Genomic DNA, 27,543 nt, shown 5'->3' with positions numbered 1-27,543 from the left:
AGAATCAGAACTTGTACAGCTTTTATAGAACATAGTACAGTAGGGGGAAAAAATGCTGAAGATGTACATATAACGTTTTATTTTCTAGATGCAAAAATTAACATTCTATGCTTGTCCATGCCACTTTCCAGAATATGGCTCTCAAGTCAATATTTGTTTGTTTTTTTTCTTCAAGCAAAACAGTAAAGCCCACAATGTTCCTGACCAGTTGTAGCTTTTCTAAATCGAAGGGAGTGTTCACTGAAGAATGGTATTTAAAATGTGTATGTGTATAAGCAGGGGTATTCGTGTCAGTACAGAGGTTGTCTGGAGAGGTGTTTTCTAATTCAGGTCTTGGCTGCTACATATTTTGTTAACACTGTTCACTAAACAGTGTTTGAGGACTTGCCTGTACGACGAAACCTGGGTTTTAAGTGAGGTTAACATCATAACTGTTTCCTTTCTCTTAGCATGGACATAGTTTTATCAATATAAAGTTTATGTGTAAGATTGGTTTTAATTAAGAGAGACACATAAACTCCAACACTAAAAATTATCTTTTACCCAAGAAAAACAGGCTATCACTAGAGTTTTTAACCAGATATTCAGAAAGTCCTACTCCTAAGGAAACAATTCCTTTCTAAAGGAGCAATGAGGTATTTAGATTCACCAGCTGCTGAAAAGAACATCCAACAGTTTGCTATATAAATTTCTAGCAAAAAATCCCTCATCCAACAGAAAATATTCATGTGATCCATATATTGCTTTCATAAACAACAACAGCATACAACTTACCTGACGTGGTAAATTATTTAAAAATTCTACCTTTCACTCTGAAAACCCTTGCCCTAACAAAGATATTAATGGAATCAATGGTGGGAAATGTGCCTACAGCTGTAAAGGATGCTCCTGAGCTGATTACCTGTCAGGTACCGAATGTCTAGTTTGGAAAATCACAGAGGAGATTATACAAATGCAACCCAAAGTCAGTTCTAGTGCATGATGAGCGTTTTGGAAACCATTAATATGGATCAGCTAGGGGACCAAAGACTGCTAAATTGGGTAAAGAGCTTACTGAAGTGGAAATTGCAGACTGTAATTGCAAACTGACCCTGAGGGAAATCCCCTGGCTGCAATGGATTCTCTATTGAATTTCCTAAGCTTTTTTTGGTTTTGTTTTTTCATTCCAGCTCTATTTATGACCAGTTTCCCATCCTCCCCTCTTGATGGAGGAAGTGCGATTTCATGGTATTGAAATCAATGTGCTGTCAGGCTCCAAGACAGCTCCTAGAATAGGTCAGATCCTTTGTTCAGTTTGAACCCTAAAGTCCTGGCTGTAAGACAGCATTGGGGAATAAACAAGCTGCACCAACCCAGACAGAAGAATGTGCCCCATTCATTGGACACAGAGCCTGCAAAATGGAATGGATTGGTTTTCCTGAAGCCAGAAGCTTCACTCCATATAAAGATCTCTTACTTTCCATGCTGGAGGTTTTGGGGGATGGTGAAGAAAAAAGCCTACAGCTCCTGACAGTGGACATGGCAGCACTATGGCTCTGCTACAGGGCAGAGATCTGTGTGAGCTTTGGGACAAAGAGATTAAGGGAAAGACCCCCAAAAGACTCCATAAATTCTCAAGTCAGGCTTTGTCTTCACAATGTAGAGACAACATCTCAAAAGGCTTTTTCAAGCTGTAGGTCTCCTCATCATGATTGTGGATGCCACAAGGACTTTAGTCCTCCAGGGCTTGAGGTTTCCTATTGCTCAACAGCAACAGCCAAAGCAGTCGCAGACATCAAGCCTCAGGGATGGAAAGGTCAACACTCAACACACCATTTTTCACGTTAAGGAAAAAAAACATTCTCAGATATCCAAGTGAAGCACAGGAATAGTCATTCATCGCGCACAGGGCTACCAAATGTGCCAGTTTTCCTGCACCTGCCAGCTGGGATGAGAGAGAGCTGATTTTTGTCTGAGATTTCCAGAGGGGCAGCAGCCCTGCAAGCTGGGTGTTACGTGTCTTGAGGTCCTAGGCAAACAGCCACTTCATCTGGTAAACACACTGTCTTCAAAGGCTCTGAGGTCTTCAAACATCCAAGGACAAGAGGAAATTATGATGATAGTAGGTAGGAAAAGTAGAAAGAAATCAAGAAAATAAGGTGTTCCAAGGCTTCAGACACATTTCAGGACAGATGTGCTCCACCAAATTAGTCTGATGGGATCAATGAATTGTTCGAAACAAGTGGATTCCCTTCAGTTGTTCTTGACCAGTCTTCCTTCTTGAGAAAACAAGGCCATGAGGAAGGTGGGGCTGGTGTGCATCCAGACCCTGCTCCAAGCTTGGCCACTGTGAGCTTCTGGACATGGGTCTTTCCAGTTTTACAATTTCAGCATACTGTGGACAACGTCCACAGATTGTGCTGACTTGGTCTCTCTCTTCTGTACATTTGAAAAGCTTTGTTGAATAAATGTGTTAGGGAACAGAATTCAGTGTTCAGGCCAGTCTCTTAGAGAGAACCTGCAGTGTTACAAGTATATATGTTAAATAACTTTTCAATGCTTGCCACTTTCTAATTTCTTGTAACTGAAGACTACCCTGATTGTCTCTCTCTATTTTACAGCTGAGAGTTTACGCCCAGCCACTGCAATTACACACAGCAGAGTATGCAGCAAATGTAACAAAAATTATATTCGACTTCTTTGAAGAGTACTTTGATATGAACTATTCTCTTCCAAAACTAGGTGATTATTAATACTTACAGTTTTTCATTTTGCTAATTTACTGTTATGATTATGTTTCTCCCAAAAATCTATGTGCTTTGGTGGAAAACACCATGAAAGCATTTGGTTGCTAACTGGTGATATTATGTCAGGATGTTTTAAATCTGTACCCATGTAGTTAAGGATGTTCTTAAATGTCATGATGGGAGGGCTGATCTCAGTTACAGTTTAGTTATTGGTTCTCACAGTTTAGTTTGCTGAAGCACTGGTCCTGGCATGGTTATTTTAAAGTGTCTTGTGGAAAATCAGGGGAAGCATTGGTGTCATCAGCAAAGGAACATCATGAGCTAAAATAGAGCCAGAAGAAGTTTGGGAAAAATATGTACCACTTCCATGGGAACTTCTGGACAAAAGTCAGCAGTGAGATAAGTGAAGATGTAAACTGCCAGAGAGTATGTCATACTATTTATTGACCTTAGTGCAAAGTGGGCGTGTAGCTACTTCTTAGAAAGAAAGATGAACACGGTCCAGCATATCATCTGTAGTTTCTACTGCTGGGCTAAATAAAGGCCCAGAGCTAAACAAGAACGGGCACGTTGTCAAATTTCACCCATGGTTACAAAACAAGCAATGAAAAAGTCATGCGCTTGGGCATCCTTTAGCTTGGCCTATCTGGACTCTGGATCTGATTTGTGTAGTTTGAACTAATAAAGTTGGGAATGTAATCAGAGTTTTGGAAATGCAGCCTCCTAAGACCTCCAAAGAGGTAATACAGTTAGGCTCATGAATTTAAAAGGATGGAAAAGTATTAGATACAAACATATTAGGGCAATGTATTGGGGATAGAAAACCCCCAAATTTTGAAGATGATTAACAGTGCTATGCAAGTTTTTTGTTGGCTATTCATACATGCACCTGTCAGGCTAACTTGTGTTACTTTAACAACAGAGTTTTACCTCCTCTTTTCAAAATATCATCTGAGTTTACTGCAAAGCTTTGTTTGCATTTCAATGACAACTGAATTAGAGAAACCAGTACAAAACGTTGGTTTTTCACACACTGGTCCCCAGTAACAATTGGGACCGTATCTCACCTATGCTTCCTATTCAAACTTTCATTTCCATATAAGCCTGGTGACTTGACCACATCAGCATATGGATAAGGGTCTGTCTGCACTCCAGGGTGGACTGGTAACCCCAGGTCAGCACTATCACAGGGTAGATGTTCCTGTAGACTTTATACTGTTTTTCTCGGAATGTCTATTTTTTTTGATCACAAATCTTGAGTTACTATGTTGTTCCCTCAGTATCAGAAGTCAACTATACCAAGCCTGATGAATCAAATATGTTTCATTTAAATATTGTATTTCACCTTGATTTATGGCTTCTGGCATTGCCATTCTCCTTGTGATCCTTATTTTGATGTTAGTGAAGCCCTTGCAAGATTATCAGCTTTGATTCTATAATCAAGTTGTTTAAATCAAAATAATTAATTCATATTTTCTGTTAAGGTGGAGTGAGGGCTGTTTGTTCTATTCAGTTTTAAATCTATCTGTAGTTTTTCACTAACTCACATAGAAAGGCTGTGGTCATTACCTACAGAAGAAAATGCCAGTCCAATTGAGTGCACAATTCTCATTTAAACTTCTATTGATTACTGACCATAAATGAGTGACCCCCACAAATTGCCAGGATAGAAGCAGATGTTGTTCACTGCATGGGGAATTTATTTCAGTTAACGTGTCAATAAATATTTTTAACACAACAGTGTGACAAACAATGACATGCCTCATTATGCTACAGATAGTTTCGGGAGGTTTACTGCATACAGCATATCCCCAGACAATACTACTGATTACTGGAGCCCAAATTAAGTATGTATGATACACACGCTCCCAGGAGGTGGCACAGCATCACCTCGCAGGACAGATCCTCAGCTAGTGCAGCTGATCCCAGCTCTATTCATCTCAGCAGAGCCAGGGTGCTGCTATCAGCTGCTGCAGGCCAGTCCCCTGCTTGGGAACCCACGGCTCTAAGTCAGAACCACGAATGGTAAGCAAAATGGGTTGTGAATACACAGAAAGAGGACAAGCTAAGTGTCGCAGAGGATACAGTGGTAATCATGTTCTCTTTCTTTCAATGTAGATAAAATAGCTATTCCAGATTTCGGGACAGGTGCTATGGAGAACTGGGGGCTGATCACATACAGAGAAACAAACCTGCTGTATGATCCCAATGAGTCAGCCTCTTCCAACCAGCAGACAGTAGCTGCAGTGATAGCCCATGAGCTCGTGCATCAGGTACGTTTTGAGACACGATTCATTTTTACAGTGCTTCAAATGTGGAGTCACACCATTTTAATCTTGGAAATACTGCCATTAACTCCATCTTGGGACCTTCTACAAGTGCTCACAATTTGATCGCAAAGTATCGTGTTAAAACAGGGAACTGTTAGAGCTTTAAAGTACCTTCACTACTGCCTTGAATTTTTCTTAGGAAGTTAGATGCTTGGGTGTAGACTATGAGCCAGCTTATGAAAATCTGTCTGAAATGTCTTAAAGGAACTAATTTGCATTTGCAGATGTCTCTCTTGGGCAAGCAAATAGGGACAACTATACACTGGGGAGGCTGTCTGAAAACATTTCCTTAAAAGCACAAATCAGCAAATCAAGAGGAAGAAACTAAAAATATTTTCAGTGGCACATGAATCATTAGCAATCTCCTCAGTAACATGTAATTTTATAATAAAAATGATGTTTCAACACAAGGCGGGGCCTGAATTCCTATTTAAACCACAGAATTATGATAATTTTCATCTGGCAATAGGAATAAAAGTGAACAAATAAATTTTCTACTTGGAGATGTGAGATATTGAAAGGTACATTTACCATTTAGCTAACACTACATCTTTCAATGTTTGTCATTGTAGTGGTTTGGAAACATCGTGACCATGGACTGGTGGGATGACCTGTGGTTAAATGAAGGATTTGCCAGTTATTTTGAGTACTTGGGAGTAAATGTTGCAGAACCAGAATGGCAAATGGTAATTATTTCTGTCTTGTGGAGGGTTGGCAGGGCTGGGGGAGCATTTTGGGGGGGGGTAGAGGTCAGACAAAGATGATGAAGACTCAAAGTATATTTGTGGAAAACTAACATAATGCAGTGTAACATAAACACAAAGTTGGTTTAAAATTTTCCATGTACCTATGCTATGGTGTCAAACTAGCCAAAGTAAACTTCAAAAAGTATTAGTCTCCAGGGAAAAGTCACTCTTTTTTAACAAGTGAGTCAAGTGTTTGGTTATTATCATGGCAAAAAATACCTCGGTGGATTCTGAACAGACCCTTAATAATTTTTCAATGTTGTTTAAAAGTCTAACCCTTGAAGATAGAGATTCTCCTATATTTTTTGTATTTAGTTGGGCTGTAGTGTCTCTTCATAAGACACATCTTAAGACCCTTATCCAGCCTGGTGGGGGCTGGGAACCTGGGCCTGTCTTCACAGCTTAGGCTATATATCAAGGAAAATATCAGATCCCCCTTTCAGCTGCTGCCAGCATTTTAAGTGTCATTTCAAATACTCCAACGCACACAATCTCTACTCCGCACAGTGCAAAAACAGGTAGTGACAGTGGATGTCCCACAACACTGCCTGTGCAGCTAAACCAACTCCAAACACTTTAAGGGGGTTGCAGGCAAAGAGGGTAGCTTTAAATATGCATTATACTCTGAGAAATAATAACAGAGTGTGAATAAAGAGAGGTTTCTTGCTTTCTCCTTGCTCCCCTCCCAAACAGACATGATGGCGCATAGCATGCGTATTTTCCCCGGCTATCCAGTTGTAATGAGATTCTGGCTACTAGAAAATACATAACATAGGACAGTAGAATAAATCAGGGTAGGTTTTGTGTAGGTTGAGCTTATTGTCAAAAACTACTAGCCCCTGAGCCTAGTAACTTTAGAAGCAGGCAGTGTTTGCTCAGTGCCTAACCTGCATCCCTCCCTGCTCCCCATAAATACCTCTTCTCATCCATGTTACATGAGGCTATGAAAGAAATCATTCCTGGATCACTTCTTTTACATTTTGAAGTAAGAGATCTGTTGTGCTACCTACGTTAGTAAAATTTTATTACTGAGCCTAAAATTTAAAAGACCCTTTTGTATCTAGACACCATGTTTATTTAAGATCTAGAGCCATTTCAGTGTTATCTTCCTAGTGAATATTAGAAGAGAAAAACTAAATAGAAATTTAGTCTTTTTTCATCAATATTGATTAGGAAGTAGGGGAATTTTGACTGCATATCACTTCATCTTTTAAAAAATTATAATCACTTTTTTAAAGTTATAAACCTTGGGGTGGGGAATCCTGCCTTCTTCCTCCTGCCTTCCCTTCCTCCCCAGCTGCTTTTTCACAAGAGGTGCCCATAATGCTTTGCAGATATTGTCACACTGCTGAAATTGGTAATACAGACTCCTTTGTTGCCTACTGACTTTTGTTGTTGCTGTTGTTATGATACACATGGGAAAACAGGATTTTTCAAATGGAGATTTATGTTAGTTAAGGAAAATATGTATCCCTCCCCGTCAGACATAAAGTAAGAGTTCACAATTCCTTCTTTAGAGGAAGCAAAATTTAATTTCAGCTACCACCTCCTTGAGAAGTCTAGTTCAAGCTTCTTATTTTATGTAGTTAGACATATAGAAGAGCCTTTGTTTCTATTCTAACATCTTCTCTTTCTCAGCTTGATCAGGTTTTAACTGAGGATGTGCTTCCTGTAATGGAGGATGACTCTTTGGTGTCTTCCCACCCAATTGTGGTTGATGTGTCAACTACAGCTGAAATCACCTCTGTGTTTGATTCGATTTCCTACAGTAAGGTAAGATATCATCCTCTTGTGACTTTGGATTCAAAGAAAGTGGAGACTTGGGAGAGGAGATAAAAGTCAGGAGAGCTTGTAATCATAACTCCTAACCCACCTGGGCAGTGGAAACAGGAAAGTAACTTTTTGTCTCATGTTGCTCACATTATCTCAGCCATCTGAGAAGCCTTAGCAAAGATGGGCAACCACCAGCCTCTGCTGTCATTGTCCCTAAATTGGGAGATAATTTAGCTCCACATTTCACTGAGAGTTGTGGAGCTCAGGACTGAATTCGGGTACACTAGTCTGTAGCCCAGAGAGGGTAGAGGGCATCTCATTAGGTATTTGATCAGTTTTTTGCTTATCCTTGGGCTGTCCCTGTCAGTTGTTCATGAGGACCTGTGCCTATCTAGGCTCTCTCAAGAGCCAGCTGGAACCAACTGGAAGAATCCCTTGTGTCATGGGTCAGCCATCTCCCAACCTGTTGCTTCTGACCCTCATACACCATGTTTGTGTTTACAGCTTCTTGTATGATTTTGATGCTGTAACAAGTTTCCACTGAACACACAAAATCGACCATTATTAAATCCTACTTGTTGCTTTCCCTCCAGGCTCCCATTATCAGCTAAGCATAACATATTGCATTGCCTCTAGCATTAGCTGTGCTGGAGTCTGTAGCTGTAGATATTACTTTTATTAGTTAGACTTGATCCATCCATTTCCATCAAGTTTTCTGTTTTCAATTGTTAAATCCTCTATCCAACAATACAATCAGTACTTATTGCATCGTAAATGCCTCACAGTCAAATCGTAAACTATGTGAAAACCTGCCTTGTGTAACACTGTTCTTAAATCAAACTAAGTCAAGAAACATACAGAGCTAAATCAAATACTCCAGACAAAAATGTATTTTAGTAGTGAACTAAGTAAGAGACACTTCTGTATGGTCTGAAAAAAATGACTGAGAAGAAAAAAACCCTAACTTTTACTCATCTTTTTGTGCCTAGATAATTGCTACATTAACTCATTTTTTTTAAGCTAAAACACTTGAGGACTTGTGCATTGTTTGGGAACAGTCTGTTTGGGATATAATTTGTCTTGGGATATAATTTGGCTTGAATGAGAAAGTCTTTGCGTAGATTTAGCTCAAATTACTGTTGGTATTTATATATAAATGCAGGACAAAATTAACTTGTTTCTTTCTGGCTTCATTTTGGCTTCTCGTTTGCATGTTTCTTATCAAAACAATCTCCTCATGATGTTATTCATCACTAAACAAATAAAGCATAATTTGGAATGCTCTCTGTTAGTTTTACCAGAGCAATTACAGGGTTTATATAATCCTAAAACTCCAATGAGTTGCCTAAGGCTCTGTGGAGTCATTGCGGTGGATTCTCTAAGGGAACCTCTGACTGCTGTATGAGGGCGTTATGCATCAAGGAAAGATGTATTCCAGTAGAGCTGGTGACTACACAATTAATGTATATAATGCTTTTAATCCGCTCTTAAAAAGTAATTGTATCTCAACTCTTTTCCAGTTTAATCTTCTCTCTTAGGGTGAAAAATTTAAAGTAACAATGAGATGTTTTTCTTTGGAAGTTCAGACATTGATTACCTTTTCAGAAAACAGATTCTTAAATAATTTCTGCTAGAAATCTGGTCTTGGCCCCCATATTTTTGGAACCTCCCAGTTAAAGGAGCTTAGGCCTGAACGTTCCACATTTCTGCTACATAAAATCTTGTCATATACTTAGCAATTACTACAGCTTTCTAGGAGAAGTTATGCAGGTGTTGAGATAAGACTTCCCCCATACCCCCTTTGGACAAGGTCAACTATTCAAGTCAAGGTCTAACCTTTTGAACTTCCCCAAATAGTAATGAAAAGTTATGGAAACACTGGGGTTCTTATAACTGGTGGTTTTGTTAGCATGAGATTTTTTCAAACATACCCATGCATGGACTGTAGAGGAGGGAAAGGAGTAGGAAAAAGAGTCTGAAAAGTAGTAGCAGAAGATGTAAGGGATTAACTATACATTGCAATCTAAAGCAAAAGAAACTTCCAGTGCATGCAAAGACATCCACAGGTGTGTATTTCTTCTCTGATTTCTAATATAAATGAGAGAAGATGGTCTATGAGAGGTGATAGCGGATGAGAAGTGTCTGATAGACAAAGGTGAGGGACTGAGATACCCTAGTGCACACACACGGCCTTATGATCAACTTTAATCATAAGTAAGCTTCTGATTACCACTAATGGATACCTGTTCTAAATTTCACTGAATCTTTTTTTAATGATGTTTTGTGGCAAACACATTGAATTATTGTGTCAGAAAAGAGTCATCTGCTGACCACCTTGACTTTGCACCAATAGTCTGGAGAGCACTCTGAGGCATATCTGTTCAAACAGTCCCTCTACTGTGACTCATGCAGTCAAGCTGACATTCTCAGACATGTAAATAGGGGAGACAGGATTTACTGAGAATTCAGATAACATTCTTGTTTTCATGGAACAACTGGATTTTTAAACCATTCATAGAATTAGGTTCCCAGCTGTGCTATGATTTAATCTGGAATATGAAAACACGCTAATCCTAAAATCGTATTTTGCATTTTAGATTGGGTTTGTACTGCTTTTATTTTATTTTATTTTTTTTTAATATTTTGTTCCCACTCTGCTCTTTGTTCCACATGACTCTTCTGCTTCTCTATTTTCTCTTCCATTTGCTTCTCTCTTCTTTCAAGGTCCTAATTGTTGTTTTGGTTTTTTTTTCTTTGACACCCAAGTAAGTAACTTTTCTCAGTTCTACCCAGCTTCAAAAGCCAAAGCTTTTCCACCAGTCCTCATCAGAGTTCATTCTGAATCTTGCAACAGCATCTCCACCATGTAAAGCCCCAGACTTGCAGCATTTCTGAAGTTGGGCGCTCAGCAGAAACCAGTTCCTCCATCAGGCTGTGCTACTGGTCAGGGCTGCTTCCCCAGCTGCCCTCACCCCTGTCCTGTTCAAAGTGATAGAGGGAACCTCGCTCACACAAACCAGCAGAGTGCTGGAACAGTGACCTCTGGCACCAGGGCTCGGGAGCCCTTGTGCTGGCAGAGCTGAACTTGGAAATGAGCGTCTGATCCCAGCTGAAGACCAACTCTCACATCCAGAATTAAATTCCAGCAGGCAGGCATGCTGTGTACGGAGGAATTAGAAAAACCACTTCCTTAGTCAGATGGATGGATTCTATTTTTGCTTTATAAAATATTCATTCACATGTTCCTTTTTAGGAGAACAGAAATCTGGTGTTGGAGCAGCACGAAATGACCTTCTCCCCTTTCCCTTTGTCCTCAGGGTGCATCAATCCTCAGAATGCTTCAAGACTGGATTACACCAGATGTCTTCCAGAAAGGCTGTCAGGTAAGAGTGGCACCAAAATATACCAGAAATACAGCTCATCCCCATGCAATAGTAGCAAAGCCATTATACAAAAAGTGCATATCAGAGATCTTGGTATTAGTAGCAAAAGTATTTAATTCATTTCAGTATTGAGTGGACAATGTCAAGGGGAAGAACTTTCACACTCCCACAGAAACAGGAATGTGAGCTGCATGAAGATTTGATAGCCTGCCAGTGACAACCTGAATTCATGACAGCTTTTAGTGGAGAAACCTCCTCCACCCTGCTGTCATCCTGTTGTCAGCTAGGAACACTTGTTCAGTTGTATGCAGCTTCATGTGGCCACAGTCCTCCAACTCACTCAAGTCTGCTATGCACTCTTATATCTTACAAGCTCATCCATGCCCTGAGACTTGATGCTGGAGCACCCACCCCTAGAAAGCCAAGGGAACAGGGAGCAGAAAAGAGATGTTGCACAGTTCATAGTCCTTCCTTGTGGAGAATAGAACATGATGCTACAAAACAGGAGAACGGATCCCTCCCAGAAAGAGGACGTTATTTGTCCTTTCCTCTGAACAAACATCTGGCATCTCTGAAGAGTTACAGCACAGATTTACCACATTTGTTCTTCCCTTCTTCCTTCATAGGCTGCTACAAAATGGTTGTATTTTCCTTTGTTTTTCCTTTCATATATTCAATTAGGACAGTTCCCCAAGATTGGAAAATACAGCCACCTTGTCCACAAGAGTCTAATAATTCCCTTCAGAGCCTTCAAGAACTTTAAAGGTAGCTGTGGCTGACAGTGAAACAAACAGCACCATCTACTGACTAAACAACATTAGGATCCAGATAACAGGATAGGAAGGCACTCCTTAAGCAACCATGTAAGACACAGGACAGGAATAGTGTTCAGGAGGTGCAAACACTTGGCTGAATATCATTATTCCTTGTAACGGTCCTTTTGATTACAACTGAGAGGTGACGAGACTTCCCTACTTCCACTCAGAGTTCACAGCTACTGAAATCTCCTGAAATAGCTTCCTCCTTCTAAACAGCCTCTTACATTAGACAGAAATTTGCAACAGGGTATGTTGTTGTCCATTTCAACAAAATACAAATAACTCTTGAAACACAAATTTATTTCTGACTAACAAGTCACACTGGAAAATGGTGACTTCTAACATTACAGGATACATTGGAAAGCAAAGGAACTTTATCAGCTGAATATTGATCCATTCAACCTCCTACTCACAATATGACCTCTCTCGGGTAGATACTCTGTACAACTGATCCTGTTTGAATACGTGTATTGTTTTCATAGGCAAACAAGAAAGACCTGGTAGTATTTTCACAGTCTTCTACCTCCCTCTAGGCATATTTGAAGAAATACCATTTCCAGAATGCCAAGACAGAACAATTTTGGGAAGCTCTGGAAGAGGTAAGTTTTGCAGCATCTCAAACCCTTGCTAAATAAATGTAACATTTCTCACCCACTGATTTCAGCTTCCCAAACTTCTTACATTCTGCAGCTTTTCTGTCAATAAGAGATCACAAGCTAGGCAACCTCCTACTATATTCCAATACATCTTATTTCTAGCAAACATATATTATTTCCTCTTTTTTTTGGCAGAAGACTCTGGAAATGGAATAAGACACAAGAAAGGATGCCTTGCTAACAAACAACCTGTTACTGAAACACTCCCGTGCAACTCAAACTCATTTCATGGGTGAAAACACCCCTCAGCCACCACACACACGCATCGTATACTCTCCCTTATCTGTAACCAGAATCAGCTGTTTGAAACCTCTCAACAGTATTCATTCCCATGTAATTTTGGTGCTTATCTCAGTCTCTAGCTTCTGAGCTGGGTCATTTTCTGTGCCACCATTTTCTGATCTTTCCTTTTCCTTGAGGTTGGGTTGTTTCTTTCCATCTGTCTCATTACCCTCAGAAGCCCGCCTACATACTACCAGCTTCTTCCCGTGATGATATTTCCTGTCCTTCCACTGCTGTGGATGCTCACACAGCCTAAGTTGTACTTCTTTGTTTCCTTTCAATTTCCCATCTTCTCCTTGGTCTCAGACTTCTTCCCGCTCTCTCTCTGGTGCTCTGCATCTTCATGTCACCTATCTCATCTGAAGAAGGAAACAGTGACCCCAGCTCCCTTCCGTCACAGGTGGCATCTTGGGTAGTCAGTGGGAGCTTCCTCCAGCTCCAGTCTCTAAGACAGAAGTTCACAGTATACAAAATGAATGAAATTTTACATTAGTGCAGCTGCTGGTCGTTAATACTGGCTCTTGCTTCCCACTCAAATCAGGGGATGCTGCAAGAATTCTGGCTTTTAAAAGTCTCTTGATGTCCTTTCTGTTCTTTTCGGTTATTTCCTCAGAAAAAAATTGAGAGATCTTAGAGCGTGTAAGGGGCCCCAAAGGTTCCTCAGTATATCTTGTCCACATTACTGATCGGTCTCCTGCTCGCATGCTTCTCATGTCCTCTTTCCATGTTCAAGTTTCCAGCTCATTCCGTCTTTCAATGACAGGCACCATAAAAGGATTTAATGGAGCATTTCTTTTGTACTGAACTTGCTCTCTACTCTGCTCCTTTCTGCTCTTCTTCCTCTAATATTAGAGAGAATTTTTTTTCCCTCTTTGGACTGAATTTACGTTTTCGCTGAAACCTTCTCCCACCATTCATAGGCAAGTAATCAACCCGTGGCAGAAGTCATGGACACATGGACTAGGCAGATGGGTTACCCTGTTTTGGAGATGGGAAGTAATTCAGTACTCACACAGAAACGTTTTCTCTTGGACCCCAGTGCAAATGCTTCTGATCCTCCTTCTGATTTTGGGTGAGTTCCTGCTGTAAATGTCTATCCAAAACAGGCAGAAATATTGTACAGATACTCTCTTCAGCTGACATACACGTAGGAAGTGTTATACCCATTCTTGCTAAATTTACTCTTAGCATTTGTTTTTCAAAAGAAACCAACAGGAAGTTAGATACAAATATTTCAAGTTTAGGACACCATCAGCCCTTTGTCTCAGGGTTTCTTTCTCAAACATGGTGGAGGAAAATTAGACAGAATCCCTCAGAAAATTTTCCTTCCACACACAGACAGCTGAGATGATTGCAAGTCATCTGTCGAATGACTGCAAATAATAGTCTGCCAGACTAAGAATAACTGACAGAAAATTGTCTCTGTCCAGAAACCAGATACCATGATCCGGGTATTTTATAGCACAATAGCTTATTTCTTCTCCTAGCTGGTATAGGATCTATAATACCTCACAGGGTCTTCACATATAATACAGTGTCTTCTCTATATGTCTTTAAAACATGAGTTACTGCAAAATACCTAGTCATGTATAAATGCTATTAATTTGCATTGTAAGCAATTTCTTTCATTTTTAGCTCAGGATGGTTTTGCTTAGTTTTATCCATCCAAAAAATGGTTATCTAGCCAAAGTTAGGTATCTTGGGCTCTTTTGCGGCTGGACAGCCGGCTGGACAGCCTATTCAGGACAGGTAGGATACTGTACAGGAGCGTATCTCTTAACTAACGGATGACTAATTGGAGGGGAGATGAACCTACCTGTGGGGTGATGGACTTGCACAGAAAAATGGCTCAGGTGCACCACGGCATTAACCAACTGAAAACTGCTCAGAGCTGGCACTGTGGATATTCTTAGCCAGCCCAAATTTTGAGGCAATACAAGTTTGCTAACATTTCAGTGAAAGAGATTCAGTTTAACCCACGTTATGCGAGCCTCATTCCTTGAACCACACCAATCAGCTAAACCAGTAAAACTTGCCTGTATGAACCAGAACTAAATCTACCCAAATGCAATTTTCCGTTAGCTTCTACCAGTTATTTTAATACAAAGAGCAAGGACAAGGAGAAAATGAAGAAACAGCTGTGGCCACTTTAATTCATTCTGATTAAACAGAAAAATCTTGAGCAATGAGAAGGCGCATGGTATTGGCAGTTTTGGATAGGTATCAAAAGAGTTGGATGAGATAATTTTGCAATTTTGTATTTATCCCAATACAAGCAGAAAAGTTTGCAGGCTTTTGAAGTAACTCTAGCTGCAAACCACAGCGCTGTGCTTTCTGAAGGCTGGTGTTATAGACTATTCAGGCAAAAATACTTCTTTGTGTTAAAAATTTTGACTTATTGTACTATGCTCTGAGGTAGCAGACTCAGGAATCCTACTTTTGCTTGACTTCATTAATGAGTTATTGCAGTCATGAGTTATATTGCATTTGTCATTTCTTGAGTAGAAATCCCAAAACTGTTCCTAACCCAATCTGTCAAGAAGCTGAGCTGTGCTCTGTCCCCATTATTCCCAAAGTGAGAAAGGAATTTGTTTCTAAATATGTACTTTTTGTAAAAGACTTAAAAATAAAATGCAGTAATACATATTAATGCTGATACGATCTATTCTGGAACAGATTTACTCCCTTGCCTAAAAGTCAATCCACTGAAAATCAACACCCCATCCTTCCACCTTCAAAGACAGGGATGAGGAAACTCCTAAAGAGGCTCTACCTCAGATAGGACTGGCCTATTTCATGTCTGGGTGTGGGGTTTTGATTTAAGCAATGAAAATTCCTTGTGTATGCTTTATTCTCTGAACACTGAAGGGATAGTCTCCTGAGCTGCTAGCTTGTTTCAAGCTTGTTTGGCTTGAAAGAGTCCTCTCCTGCATGCTGGCACTCAAAAGAAATGGAAGGTCAAAAACTTGTGCTCTTAAAATAGTGCTGCCGGGCAAATATGTAGCTACAGCACAGCATGCCAGGAACACATCCTCAATATTCACAGTTAACAGGATGCAGCTATTGTATCTTATGCTCAGGAATAGTACTTCTGTATGCCATCTCAGGAACATACAGAGAAAACAAACAAACAAACAAAAAGTATAGGTTTTCTCTTGGGGAAACACAATCTTGAGTCTTCTGGACAAAAAAACCCACAACCTCTCTAAATTCCATTGCAGTAAACTCCATAGGAGAAATAGTAAAACCTAAAAATGTATAAATCTGTCAAGATACTTTTGTCTGGAAGATACAAAACAACAGCTGACCTTTCTTTCTGGAGGCAGCAGGAGATACTGTAGCCTTCATTTTGATATTTTCTGGAAGTTAATGACCATTCACTTAATCCAGGGCTGTAAAGATGACTCAGGTTTTCCTGTAGCACTTGTCACCAGGGGTTTTAAGATGGAAGAAAAATCTCCCTGGGATGGACTGTAATATGCTAACATGAAACAGCACTTGACTGCTCAAAAGGGCTTAATAATTTTAGCAGCCCTGTGCCAGTGGCTCATGGCATCCTCTGCCATACCTCCCTGACTGCCGGGTCGCAGTTTCAGTCAGGATGTGCCGTGACTCCCTTCCAGCCCAAATGTCTCAGCCTCATCCTGTGCATCCCCAGACTGAGGAACCGGTACCTGCCCACTGAAGGTACTCAAGGAAACGAAGAGCAAGAAGCAAGGTCATATTTGGCTCCCAGTGCTTTATAATGGAGGAATTAAGGTTCTCTTGGTTAAGGAAAATAGGCTGGAAAAAGCAAGAGGTCCTACAGACTGTATTGTAGTATTTGCTTAAGTTCTTTCAGTTTTCCTATCTGTAAAAAAAAAAGGGTTTTTAATACTTAACCAGTTATTTCAAGTTAGCATTGCAAAGATTAACTGGTGAATGCACAAAGCCCTAGACACATCAGCATTAACACTGACACCAACCATACACATATAATCAACTTTTACTAAATTGATTGTTTTGTATCCTGCTAGATGATTATCTACCATGACATGAAGATACTGCTCAGCGGGGCCACAGGTTCCAGAGCTGTGCAGTGCAGCACAATGGAAATTCATTCACATGGTCTTTCTCTGATTATGGGTAATTATTACCCTCTCCAGTACACAAAGTCACCAAGAGGTGAAGATTGCATTCAGAAGGAGATGGCCCTAGCAGTTCCATTGATTTTCATTTAAAAAAGAGAAAAAAAAGTTGCGCAGCTTTCAGATTTAACTCTAGGCATGTAATCAACACAGTACTATATTAACTTGACTAATACATCAACATCAGTCAATGCACAAAATCCCACTCCCTTGCTTTTGAGAACTGTTGATAAATACAAAGTTTTATGACAAGCTACTGCTGTTCCCCATCACTAGAGCATGAACATGCTCAGACGTGTCATGGTTTTTATTTTGCTTTTCAGGGAATATATCTGTCCCAATCATACCACATGAATATCTGACATTTTGTTGCCTGAATAGAATATCATAGCACAGAAACATCTTTACAGCATAAACAACAGATATTGGTAAAATGCTGTGTATTGTTACATGGGATATTTGCTAAATGTATGTGTATATAAGCATGCAGCTGGCTTCATAAAACAAGATGTAAGCATTAAAACAAATAAAAAGATATATTGTTTTTTTATTTTTAGCATTTGGTTTCAAATGTCATCTAATTCTGTTTCCCTTTAATTTCAGTTACAAGTGGAATATACCAGTGAAACTGAGACTTGGAGCATCAACAGATTATACTCTCTACAACGCATCGAATTCTGCAGGTAAACTTCCACTTTTCTTTTAAGGGTAATGGATGGATAAAGCTTTTCGATGTCCGTAACAGGAAATAAAATACAGAATTAACTTTCATGCTTTTCAGTTTTCAGATCCAGGAACAAGCACACAACTTGGTTGTGCTGAAGTTAGTAATCATTTCTGCAATAAGATGATTATTTCCCCTATACGCATTGACATTATGGCAATTTAGGCCAAATTCAGTAAAGTGGTTAAGCATGAGTTTAAATCCAGCCCTATTCAAGGAAGCATCTAAGCATACTCTTTGTTATGATGTACTAAAATCAATGGGACTTAGATAAGCTCTTTGTCAAGTCTAAGAAAAGAGGTGAAGTGAGAAGCCGATGAATGCATCTGTGGCATGTTAAACTGGCAATCTGTGTTCAGCTGAACAAAAAGAGCTACAAAAGATTAAACACATTTTCTAATGCTGATTTCAGGAATGAAGAAATACCGACATAAGTAGGTCAAATCTGAATTTCTCATTCTACAGCTCTAGTGGCCAAAAAAGGGGAAAAATTGGGGAAAAAAATTACTAACTGTATTTGGTTTTAAATTTCAACATATATTATAATTTCAGAAATACCACAATCAACTCTTCTTGTGCTTATTTGAATGTCAGCTATTTAAAATACAATTTGTCTTTCATTCTGGTTTTGGTTGTTTTGCTTTGTTTTAACCTAGTTGCAATTAGTACCTGTGCAAAAACAAAAAATAATGTCCTATGTCATGATACAAGTCGGAGATTAACACAAAGAAAATCTCCTTTTCTAAATTCCACAAGACATTACCGTGGCCTACAAGGGGCTATTAACTTGATGAAGCCTGCAAAGGCACAAATAAGTGCTTACTTCTACATCCATAAAAATCTTGGCTAGTTGAGCAAACAGCAAATGTAGGGAAAAAATGCCTTTCAGAATACCTTGCATGGAACATCCAAACAGAAAAGTGCTTTAACTCCAGCCACCCTCAAACCACAGATTGTAGCCCACTGCTTTCAATGGGCAATAGATGAACTTTCATAATTAGCAGCACCAGCTCGACCAGGCCAAGCTCCTGAGAAAGGAACATTTCCCAAGGATTCATTTTAAATGGGATATTCCTTAAACATGAGTTCTAGAGTAAAGGGTCAACCTGTTCTGTAATTCCTTTATCTATAGCCAACAGAAATTGAATCAAAGAAGAGTACAAGGAAGAAAACACTTTAAAAGTTAGTTGAAATCTGGAGTTAGACTCGGTGATCCTTGTGAGTCACTTCCAACTCAGGACATGCTATGATTTTATGAGTCCATGTAATAAACTGAAAAAATGAAACTAACACAAGATAAAGTATGAGAATTTTAAAACTGATAGTAATCATGAGAGTGAAAAACCTTTTAAAAGAGATATTTGCAAGAACTGTTTCTTTGCAATTTCACAATTTTTGCAATGACACTAATTTTCACCATCCTCACTCTCATCACAGTGATCTCCATTTTAAATTTAACTAACTAGCTGGCCCAAGTAATCACACAATTCGTTATTCTAAAACAAGTGTTGGCATTCATTAAAGCCTATAATAGCTCATCTTTACTCACAGCCATTTAAGAATAAATAAATAATAATAAGGTTTGGATTTTGTTTTGATATACATTAAAACCAAATATTACTTTTGGAGTCAAGGAGTCTCCAGTGACTTCTGTGTCATATAAGATGCACAAATTGATCATTGTTTGTTTGTTTTGCAGGAATTACAATAACATCAGATCCTAATACTTTTGCAAACATTAATCCAGACCACATTGGATTCTATCGGGTGAATTATGATAGTCAAGGCTGGGCCACTTTAAGCACTCTTCTGGTCAACAACCACAAAGTGAGTGTCATAACATTAACCCAGTTGGTCGGTTTCTTACAAAGGTCTGTAGAGGTTGCTTTTCCTGCAAATAATCTACCTATCTATTCTTGATCACTCTTTCCTTCTTTTCACACAGAATTTTTCAGCTGCTGATCGTGCAGGGATTTTGGATGATGCCTTTTCTTTAGCAAGGTAAACTGATTCCCTGCAGAGATTTCAATGCAAGTTTTTCACTTTCACTTGCCTACTAATTAGAACTCAGCTTAGGTGGCTGAAAGAAAATTTCTGGATTTGTTACAAGCCTTAATTGTTTATTGGCCTGTAGTCCTCCAAAAGAAGCAAATTCAAATATGCATTGACAACTCGCAGTACTAATGCAGTCAAGAGAAGTGGCAGGGAAAGAAAAGAAAAAAAAGGGTTGTAATTGCACAGGTCTTAGAACGGGGTTGTTTTGCAACGTAAGTAACAATAATAGAAGCACTCCAGAAGAAGTTAGGTGTCCAGAAAATCAGAGGCATGCTTACAATGCATAGCATGGCACTAGGAAGTTACCACCTCAGCTATCTTGTTTGGAAACTTCCAGCTCTTGTACCCAGCCATGCTGACACTGATAAACTTTAGGTGACTTGCTGCGACACCGTGCAAGTCTGAATCTCCTCAGCCTTTCAGGATGACCCCAGAGTTAGCAATTCCTTTTTGAGTGACAGGAGTTAATGTCATCAGTCGAGGGCTACCCACTTGTGGGCACACTGGGCTGCTGCACATTGAAGGCAGCGAGAGCTCCCGCAGTAAGGTGTTGGCCGACACTGATTCTCAGTGGTCTCTTTGGAAAACACCACCCAAGTTCCATTCCACCCAATTTTTCCCGCTCCCAAAATTTATTGTTTCAGACCTTCTAAAGTAAATAGTGTTGTAATATCTTGAAAGAACCAAGTTCATCAAGTCCATTAAAATAACAGTAGTTATGTTTTTTCCTTCTACAGACCTGGACTCCTGAATTACTCTGTTCCCCTGGAGCTCACAAAATACCTAATAAATGAAACAGACTATTTACCTTGGGATAGACTTATATCATCTGTAGCTTACCTCGCAGATATGCTTGAAGATGACACAGATCTCTATCCCCAGTTCCAGGTGACAAAGCAAAAAAAAGCGTTCCTGCATGGTACCGCTGGATCTGACAATTCAGGACCTATAACAGCAATAATGTTGAAATTCAAGTGATTTTCAGTGTTGCTGAGCTATCAGTACTTACTTTTTGTTACTATACTCTGAAAGGAGGTTGTAGCATGGAGAGTGTTGGTCTCTTCTCCCAAGTAACAAGTGACAGGACAAGAGGAAATGGCCTCAAGTTGCACCAGGGGAGGTTCACATTGCATATTAGGAAAAAATTCTTCATGGAAAGGGTTGTCGGGCATTGGAACAGGCTGCCCAGGGCAGTGGTGTAGTCACCATCCCTGGAGGTGTTTAGAAGGTGTTTAGATGAGGTTCTCAGGGATATGGTTTAGTGCTGGAGTTGGGTTAGGTTATGGCTGGACTCGATGATCCTGAGGATCTCTTCCAACCAAAATGATTCTATGATTCTATGAAAAAGTGCTGAAAACTGCTTAGTACTGATTTCTGAATTACCTGGAATCTCAATTCAGGATTACGCATTCGGAGGAAAGAAATTATTTCCAATTATGCTATAATCCATCACCATGAGTACAGATGTTTGTTAGTCAAGGCTGTCCTGTGTCCAGTATAGACCTATGTGTATGGCAGCACAATCTCTGACACCTGTCCTCAGCATGAAGGACGACTACATCTCAATGTGGCAGTGGGATGGTTTGTTAGTTGAGCCAACATGCTGAACACATCGCTAAAATAAGCATGACCTGAATTCAGCATTATGTCTGGAAAACAGTTGTGGCGCCGTGTCTTTGTTGTACCTCAACCTTCATTTGAGAGTACAGACAAGGCTGGAGAGGAGCAGGTTTCCTTCGTCCCACCTGTGCATCAGTATTGGAAGCATTCAAACTTGGCGTGCTGTGATGATCTGGAAATATTGTGCATGTGCATATTTGTGTTACTTTTTCTTTAAGATGCTAGTTCTGGGGAAAATGAAGGAGAGTCAACTGTGAATACAAATCTATTATTATTTAAAGAAATTGACACAGTAACTAACTCCCTTTTCTATCCCAGGAATATTTTCGCTCGCTGGTAAAACCCATTGTGAATCAACTGCAGTGGAATGATACTGGAGACCATTTAGAGAGGTTGAACAATCTTTTTCTTTTTTTTTCTTCTCATATTGTTGATAGATCCAAGGAATGCTAAGCAGTAGTAAAATATCTTTCTCCCCATTACTTTTAAAGGCTTCTTCGTGCATCTGTTCTAAGCTTCGCCTGCAGTATGGGTGACACAGAATCTTTGAACAACGCTTCTCAACTATTTGAGCAATGGCTGCAAGGACAAACGTGAGTGTGCATGACTCTTGTGACTGGTAAAGAACACAGCAAGTGACTTATTCACAGGTCTCAAACAGGAAAGGGGGAAGAATATTCAAGTACTGTTTCTTTATTTTAGTATTCCTACAAATCTCCGACTCCTGGTGTATCGCTATGGAATGCAGAACTCAGGCAATGAGACATCGTGGAATTACATGTTCGAGAAATACCAAGAAACTTCATTAGCACAAGAAAAAGTAAAGCTGCTGTATGGCCTGGCATCAGTGAAGAACATCACCCTTTTGGACAGGTGATTTAAAGTCGTGAAGATTTTTCCTTCCCTACAGAAGCAACTGGCCACCATTTGCTCATTCCCCTTTCCTCTGTCATGTGCTGTCATTTTTGCCTGATTACAGCATGAGGAATGCAACACATTTTCACAACCAGTTATCTAACACCCCCTCTGAGATTGTACTATAGCAGAAAAAAAGCCTTGCTCCTTCAGTGGAAAGATGTTGAACACATGATAGTTTCTGCACACAGTCAACTGCCTTCAGCTGTTTCAACAGTGCCTTCACCCTGTGAAATTTTAACTGCCTAATAGTTAAGCATCAGGAGAAAATTAGCCTTCTATGTTTCCTCTATAATCAATGAAGTGAGGCAGGACCTTCAGAGCATTGTTAAGACCAGACCAGGAAAGGGATTTGAAATCAGCAGGAAGAACTGCTTTTGGGTGTTGTCAGTCACCCTCCATTAGCTACAAAGGGAGTTTGCTTAGACTAGATGTCTACCTTCTAAGTAGCCACAATTAGGCAAACAACTTGGAGTAATTGTTACTAACAGACCTATGAAGGTGTCCGTCACAATGGTCCTCGAAGTGCTGTGCAGAGGTACTTGAGCTAGAACCAGAAAAGATGTATTCGTGCCACCACAGCAGTGCCAGGGAGGCTGGTCCAGCTCTCAGGCTGGGCGAGCATCTCCCCAGGCTGCTGCTCTGCACAGACACAACAGCTCCTTTCAGTTTATCTGATACCTTTGCATGCAGTTGTGTCATGTATCAGAGAGGCGGGCAAACATCTTCAGCAGGGGCATTCATCACTGTATTGGAGCCCTATCTGAATATCATAAGATGGAGCAGTCTCTGCCTGGAAGAGGACCAAGTTTAAACAAGATGAAACTAGGAAATATAGGAGGTTCAGGAAGAGTAAGTATAAGAGTTAGTGTAATTAAAATAGTGGTAGGAAGCAGCTGTATTCCTACATTCTTGTATTCACAACTGCCATAACCTAAAGCCATTCAATAAGTAATTGCTGACATGATTAAGACATGAATTAATTAGCTAGATCAGCCTATATTTGCAGAAAATAAAAATCCCCCCTAAGGCAAGGAAAGCTTCTCTCTTAATTTACTGTTAAAATGAAAAGGAAGGGGAAAAACCAAACAGATTGAGAAAATTGTGCCTTACATATATGAAAAAAGAAGACAGTCCTTAACCCCAGCACACAACAACCCAAGGATGTTCTTCTCCAGCTGCTCATTCCACGCTACTTATCTCTCTACAAATGTGTGTGTTGAGGGATCCCTCCACTCCATCGGTCAAAACCATTTTTGCTGTAACTGGAAGTATAACTGCAGTGTTTGCAGGCATACTATGCTCAGATGAATTGTAGCTTTATGTGGATAAGAGTTTCAGAACAGCACAGATTTCAGTCTGAACAAGTCATCTGCGTGTGTACTCATGGTCCCCATAAGGTCTTTATAGCTTGGACTATTACTTCTTTTGGCGCTTGGCTTCCAAATAGGCTGGCCCACTGAGTAATCCAATCTTTTTTTCACTACTATTAAAATACAGGACTAATAATTGGTTTGGGCTATTTTCAAGTAACTTAGAGATATAAGCCCGACTTACTTTCTGAAGATAAGCCTAACTGCTTAGGTTACTTTCAATACAATTATCTCTTGACACAGTTTTCAACAGATACTTATATTTTAGATCAGTGTAGTTCACCTTTAAAATGCAGTAGAAAAAAATAATATTCCTGCTTAGAAACAGGCTGTAGACTATGGTGGCAAATACTTGAGAAATATAGATATTAACATGGTGTAATTTATTATCATAATCAGTTAGGTCTACACCAAAAGTGTTAACTTAACATTTTCTTTCCATCATCCTTCATGAAAGGCTTTCATTGATTCTTCTGACATTTCCCACAGATATCTGAAATATATTTACGACACCAACCTCATCAAAACCCAAGATGTGTTCACAGTCCTGAGATACATCTCATATAACACCTATGGGAAGACAATGGCCTGGGACTGGATACGACTGAACTGGCAGTACTTGGTTGACAGGTACGTTAATGAACTCACTGGAAACTTAAGCTCTACATCCATCCATCCATCCATCCATCCATCCATCCATCCATCCATCCATCCATCCATCCATCTTGTTATATTCCATGCTTTTCTATATTTTCACCATACGGCTATAATAATTGACCTTTACATAATGAAAACAAAAAGTGTATTCAGTGCAGTTGTATCCACCTGTTGTGAAAAAGTACTTTGCTGCTAACTTGAAAACCATTCTTCCCCTAAATGATCACTACCAATAAATGGTGATTAAAAAGCATAGAAAGTTCTACCAAGGCCATAGAAATCTGGATATTGCATGGAAATTAGTCACTTTCTCCACTGCATTGATTTCATGACAAGAAGACAGTGTATAGACTTTTTTTAATTCCTTCTAGTAGTAGCAATAAGCAGCAGATGTATAGACAAGCAGTGGAAGTAATAGAAAACTTTTCCTTTGCTTTTCCCTATTTGAGTGACTTGTATCTCCTTCCTTTTTCTTTCTAAGTGCCTAGTGATGGCACACAGGCAGAGCACATCTGCAAGCCTAGAGCGATGAACTAGACAGCATTTGTATTGCTCAGCAGCAATACACCTAATTGTCAAAGACAGACAATAAGTCATTAATTAAAAAGAAGAAAAATACCCCAGAAGAGATCTCTCCATTAGTAAATGTTTTTGAGAACAGCGCAGATATCGTGTAGGAGTACTATTTTTCAAGTATTTCCAAAAAAGCCAAAATCTGAGTGCCTCTGTTTTATTGTAGCACAGTTAGAAGCTTAAGCTTCAGATAATTACTTGTGCCTTTTCTTTTTCAACAGTTTTGCATCAAACATCATTTATTTCATTGTTTTTCTAGATTCACTATCAATAACGGAAACCTTGGTCGAATAATAACCATTACCCAAGTCTTCAACACCGAGCTCCAGCTTTGGCAGGTATGGTGACAGCACTTCTCTTGGGTTTAAGTCAGTACATTTATCAATCTACTGGCCAGGAAGCTTGAATTTTTATCCTCTAAAAGTGTTAAACAGTAGGAGTTACATGTAAAACTACCCCAGTGCTACTAGCCTGAGCTTAAATATCTCTCCCAATCAAAACAAAAACCACTTGCCCAATAGCAGCGTTACTTACTTCATGTCAACTCTTTTTCTCTCTGTTTTGCAGATGGAAAATTTCTTTGAGACATATCCTGATGCTGGGACAGGAGCAACACCCAGGAGTCAGTCAATTGAGCAGGTGAAGAACAACATTGAATGGCTGAAAGCGAACAGGGAGGAAATACAAACGTGGCTAGAACAACAACAAGGCTCTTAAAGTCTTTGTTAAAAATACCAGGCACTCATTCTGGGCACTCAGATATTGAGAGATACATAACAATGTGGATTTCTCACCTTAGAGGACCAAAGCCTAATATTTTTCTCTACAAACACTCAGGAGACCACTGGCAGAGCAATACTTGTGTAGTTGCTGATCCCAGATCCTGCCAGCACTTGTGTGCAAGAATAGCTTTATGTTTTGAGAGATGAGTTTGCCTGAACAAACAGGATGAATGTTTGAAATTACTCAAGGCACAAGTGATGGCAGAACTGGGGTCCTCACTGATCAGGCTGGTCTCACTCCTTCCACTTACCACTCTGAAAAGCTACTTCTTGGTTCACGCAGTAGTAAATCTACTACACTCAGGGATTCCTTTCCAAGTGCACCTCATGGGAGCTTTCTCCTGAAGGAAAGCAGTAGTTTCAACATTGTCTGAAAATGATCCCCTATATTTATACCTGTAAAAATTCTACATTTGAGATTTAGCTTAGCATTCTGATACTTCAGAAAGGCCATTAATTTTTGAAGTTTAACTTTCAGTACACAAGGGATCAATATTATCATCTTCTTTTTCAATGTTATTAGTTGGGATTCTGGGATTCCGTGGCTTGGGGTATAGGTTGTCTTCATTATTTTTGTCTTATTTCTAAATCTTCTCAAAAGAAGAACTTGTGGTGGTCGTTACTGCAAATAAGGCGTATGGTACTCACTGTCTCTTTTGTAAGGGAAAAATAAAATTAAGAAATTTACCTGGAAACCTCAGTGTTTTTCTAATAAGTGGTAACCTGCCTGGCATGTAGAAAAGCAGCTGTTACATAGCCTAGCTATGATATACATATCGTTTCGGTGACTTTTGAGAGGGAAATATCTATTATCTCCTCTGAGAAAACACACATCTTAAAAAAAAAGAGAAATTCAGGCACAGGGGACAGATGAGTCCCACTCAGTCTGTTGCAGAAGCACAGGCACCGAAGAAACAACTCTCTATTCCAAGTCTCTCTGCCTCTATGACGCTGGAGAAGGCAGCAGAGCTGCCCTGCCTGCCCCTCCCAAGCTGGGAGCTGGGGTGCCTTGGAGCTCCCTGGTTTCCACGTCCTGTGTCCGGACACCAAACAAGCAGCAGACGTGAGTCTCAGCCCCATCCTCCTTGCCTTCTCCCTGGTGTCCTGAATGGAAAGGTGCAGCAGAAGGAGAGCAGCTGGAGCCGGTCCCTGTCCAGATGCGCTGGAGCAGGGCCGCAGAGCATCTCCCAGTAGGTAGCCCTGGGACAGATCAGGCACAGCTGTCGGGAAACTCTGCAGTGAGACGGGAGGAAAGAAACATAGAAAAGCACTTCTCCTCCCTTCATCCTGCAACTCTATTCAAAGGGAAATCTGGAGATGTCGAGGAGATGGCTCTAATGTACAGAAATCCTCCAGCTCAGTCTCTGCCTGCTGCTGGGCCTTGGTATGGCACACAGGGCTACAGAGAAGCTTATACAGTCCCATATAGAAACGCTTTACGTGGCTCCCCCAGGAGATTGAGGGCTGATGCTGTTTTGGGTCTCTCCCTAGGTACCCAAATAGCTGTGACAAGCCCAGACAAATCTGGTGACCAAGTCAGTTGTCCTGTCAAAGGAAAATGTCAGTCATTCGCCTCCTGCAAACAAAACATGACAAGATTTTGACTAACAGTGGTTACAACTTGCTACATATACCAGCTGCTCTTTGAGGTAAAGCAGTGGTAAAGGGCCAGGCGATTTCTTCCAGTTTTTCTTCTTGCTCAGATTCACACAGGGTGGTGAAAGTGAAGCTGCTGCCCACACCCAAACTACCAGCAGCTCAGCACCCACAGAGATGCTGTCCTGGGGCAGCTGCCTGCTCAGTAGGACACACATCAACTCACATTCATGATTCTACAGTTCTGATGAGTGAATTGAAGGAACAGAAGCCAAACAACAGCTCTATTGGTTTCAAGGTCATGAACTGGTTTCATAGAATCATAGAATGCTAGGGATTGGAAGGGACCTCGAAAGCTCATCCAGTCCAACCCCCCTGCCGAAGCAGGAACACCTAGGTGAGGCTAC

At 40.1% G+C, this 27,543-nt stretch overlaps 1 protein-coding gene across 1 annotated transcript in view; it reads left to right on the top strand.

Moving 5' to 3' along the window:
- ENPEP (glutamyl aminopeptidase) overlaps positions 1–26,235 on the top strand; it is a 36,478-nt gene extending 10,243 nt beyond the window's left edge. The window contains exons 4-20 of the mRNA XM_065837156.2: positions 2,601–2,721; positions 4,845–4,999; positions 5,629–5,742; positions 7,441–7,575; positions 10,893–10,958; positions 12,310–12,375; positions 13,635–13,786; positions 17,445–17,524; positions 19,265–19,392; positions 19,511–19,566; positions 20,358–20,508; positions 21,559–21,632; positions 21,732–21,833; positions 21,943–22,113; positions 24,018–24,158; positions 25,018–25,096; positions 25,326–26,235. Coding sequence (XP_065693228.2) covers positions 2,601–2,721; positions 4,845–4,999; positions 5,629–5,742; positions 7,441–7,575; positions 10,893–10,958; positions 12,310–12,375; positions 13,635–13,786; positions 17,445–17,524; positions 19,265–19,392; positions 19,511–19,566; positions 20,358–20,508; positions 21,559–21,632; positions 21,732–21,833; positions 21,943–22,113; positions 24,018–24,158; positions 25,018–25,096; positions 25,326–25,475 — 1,941 coding nt within the window. The 3' untranslated portion in view covers positions 25,476–26,235. The remainder of the gene's footprint in view (positions 1–2,600; positions 2,722–4,844; positions 5,000–5,628; positions 5,743–7,440; positions 7,576–10,892; positions 10,959–12,309; positions 12,376–13,634; positions 13,787–17,444; positions 17,525–19,264; positions 19,393–19,510; positions 19,567–20,357; positions 20,509–21,558; positions 21,633–21,731; positions 21,834–21,942; positions 22,114–24,017; positions 24,159–25,017; positions 25,097–25,325) is intronic.
- Positions 26,236–27,543: the final 1,308 nt, after the last annotated feature.

Source organism: Patagioenas fasciata, chromosome 4 (genome assembly GCF_037038585.1).
Source record: "Patagioenas fasciata isolate bPatFas1 chromosome 4, bPatFas1.hap1, whole genome shotgun sequence".
In the NCBI taxonomy this organism is placed as follows: Eukaryota; Metazoa; Chordata; class Aves; order Columbiformes; family Columbidae; genus Patagioenas; species Patagioenas fasciata.
The sequence above is the reverse complement of the archived record's forward strand: the minus strand, read 5'-3'. Positions and strand labels throughout refer to the sequence as shown.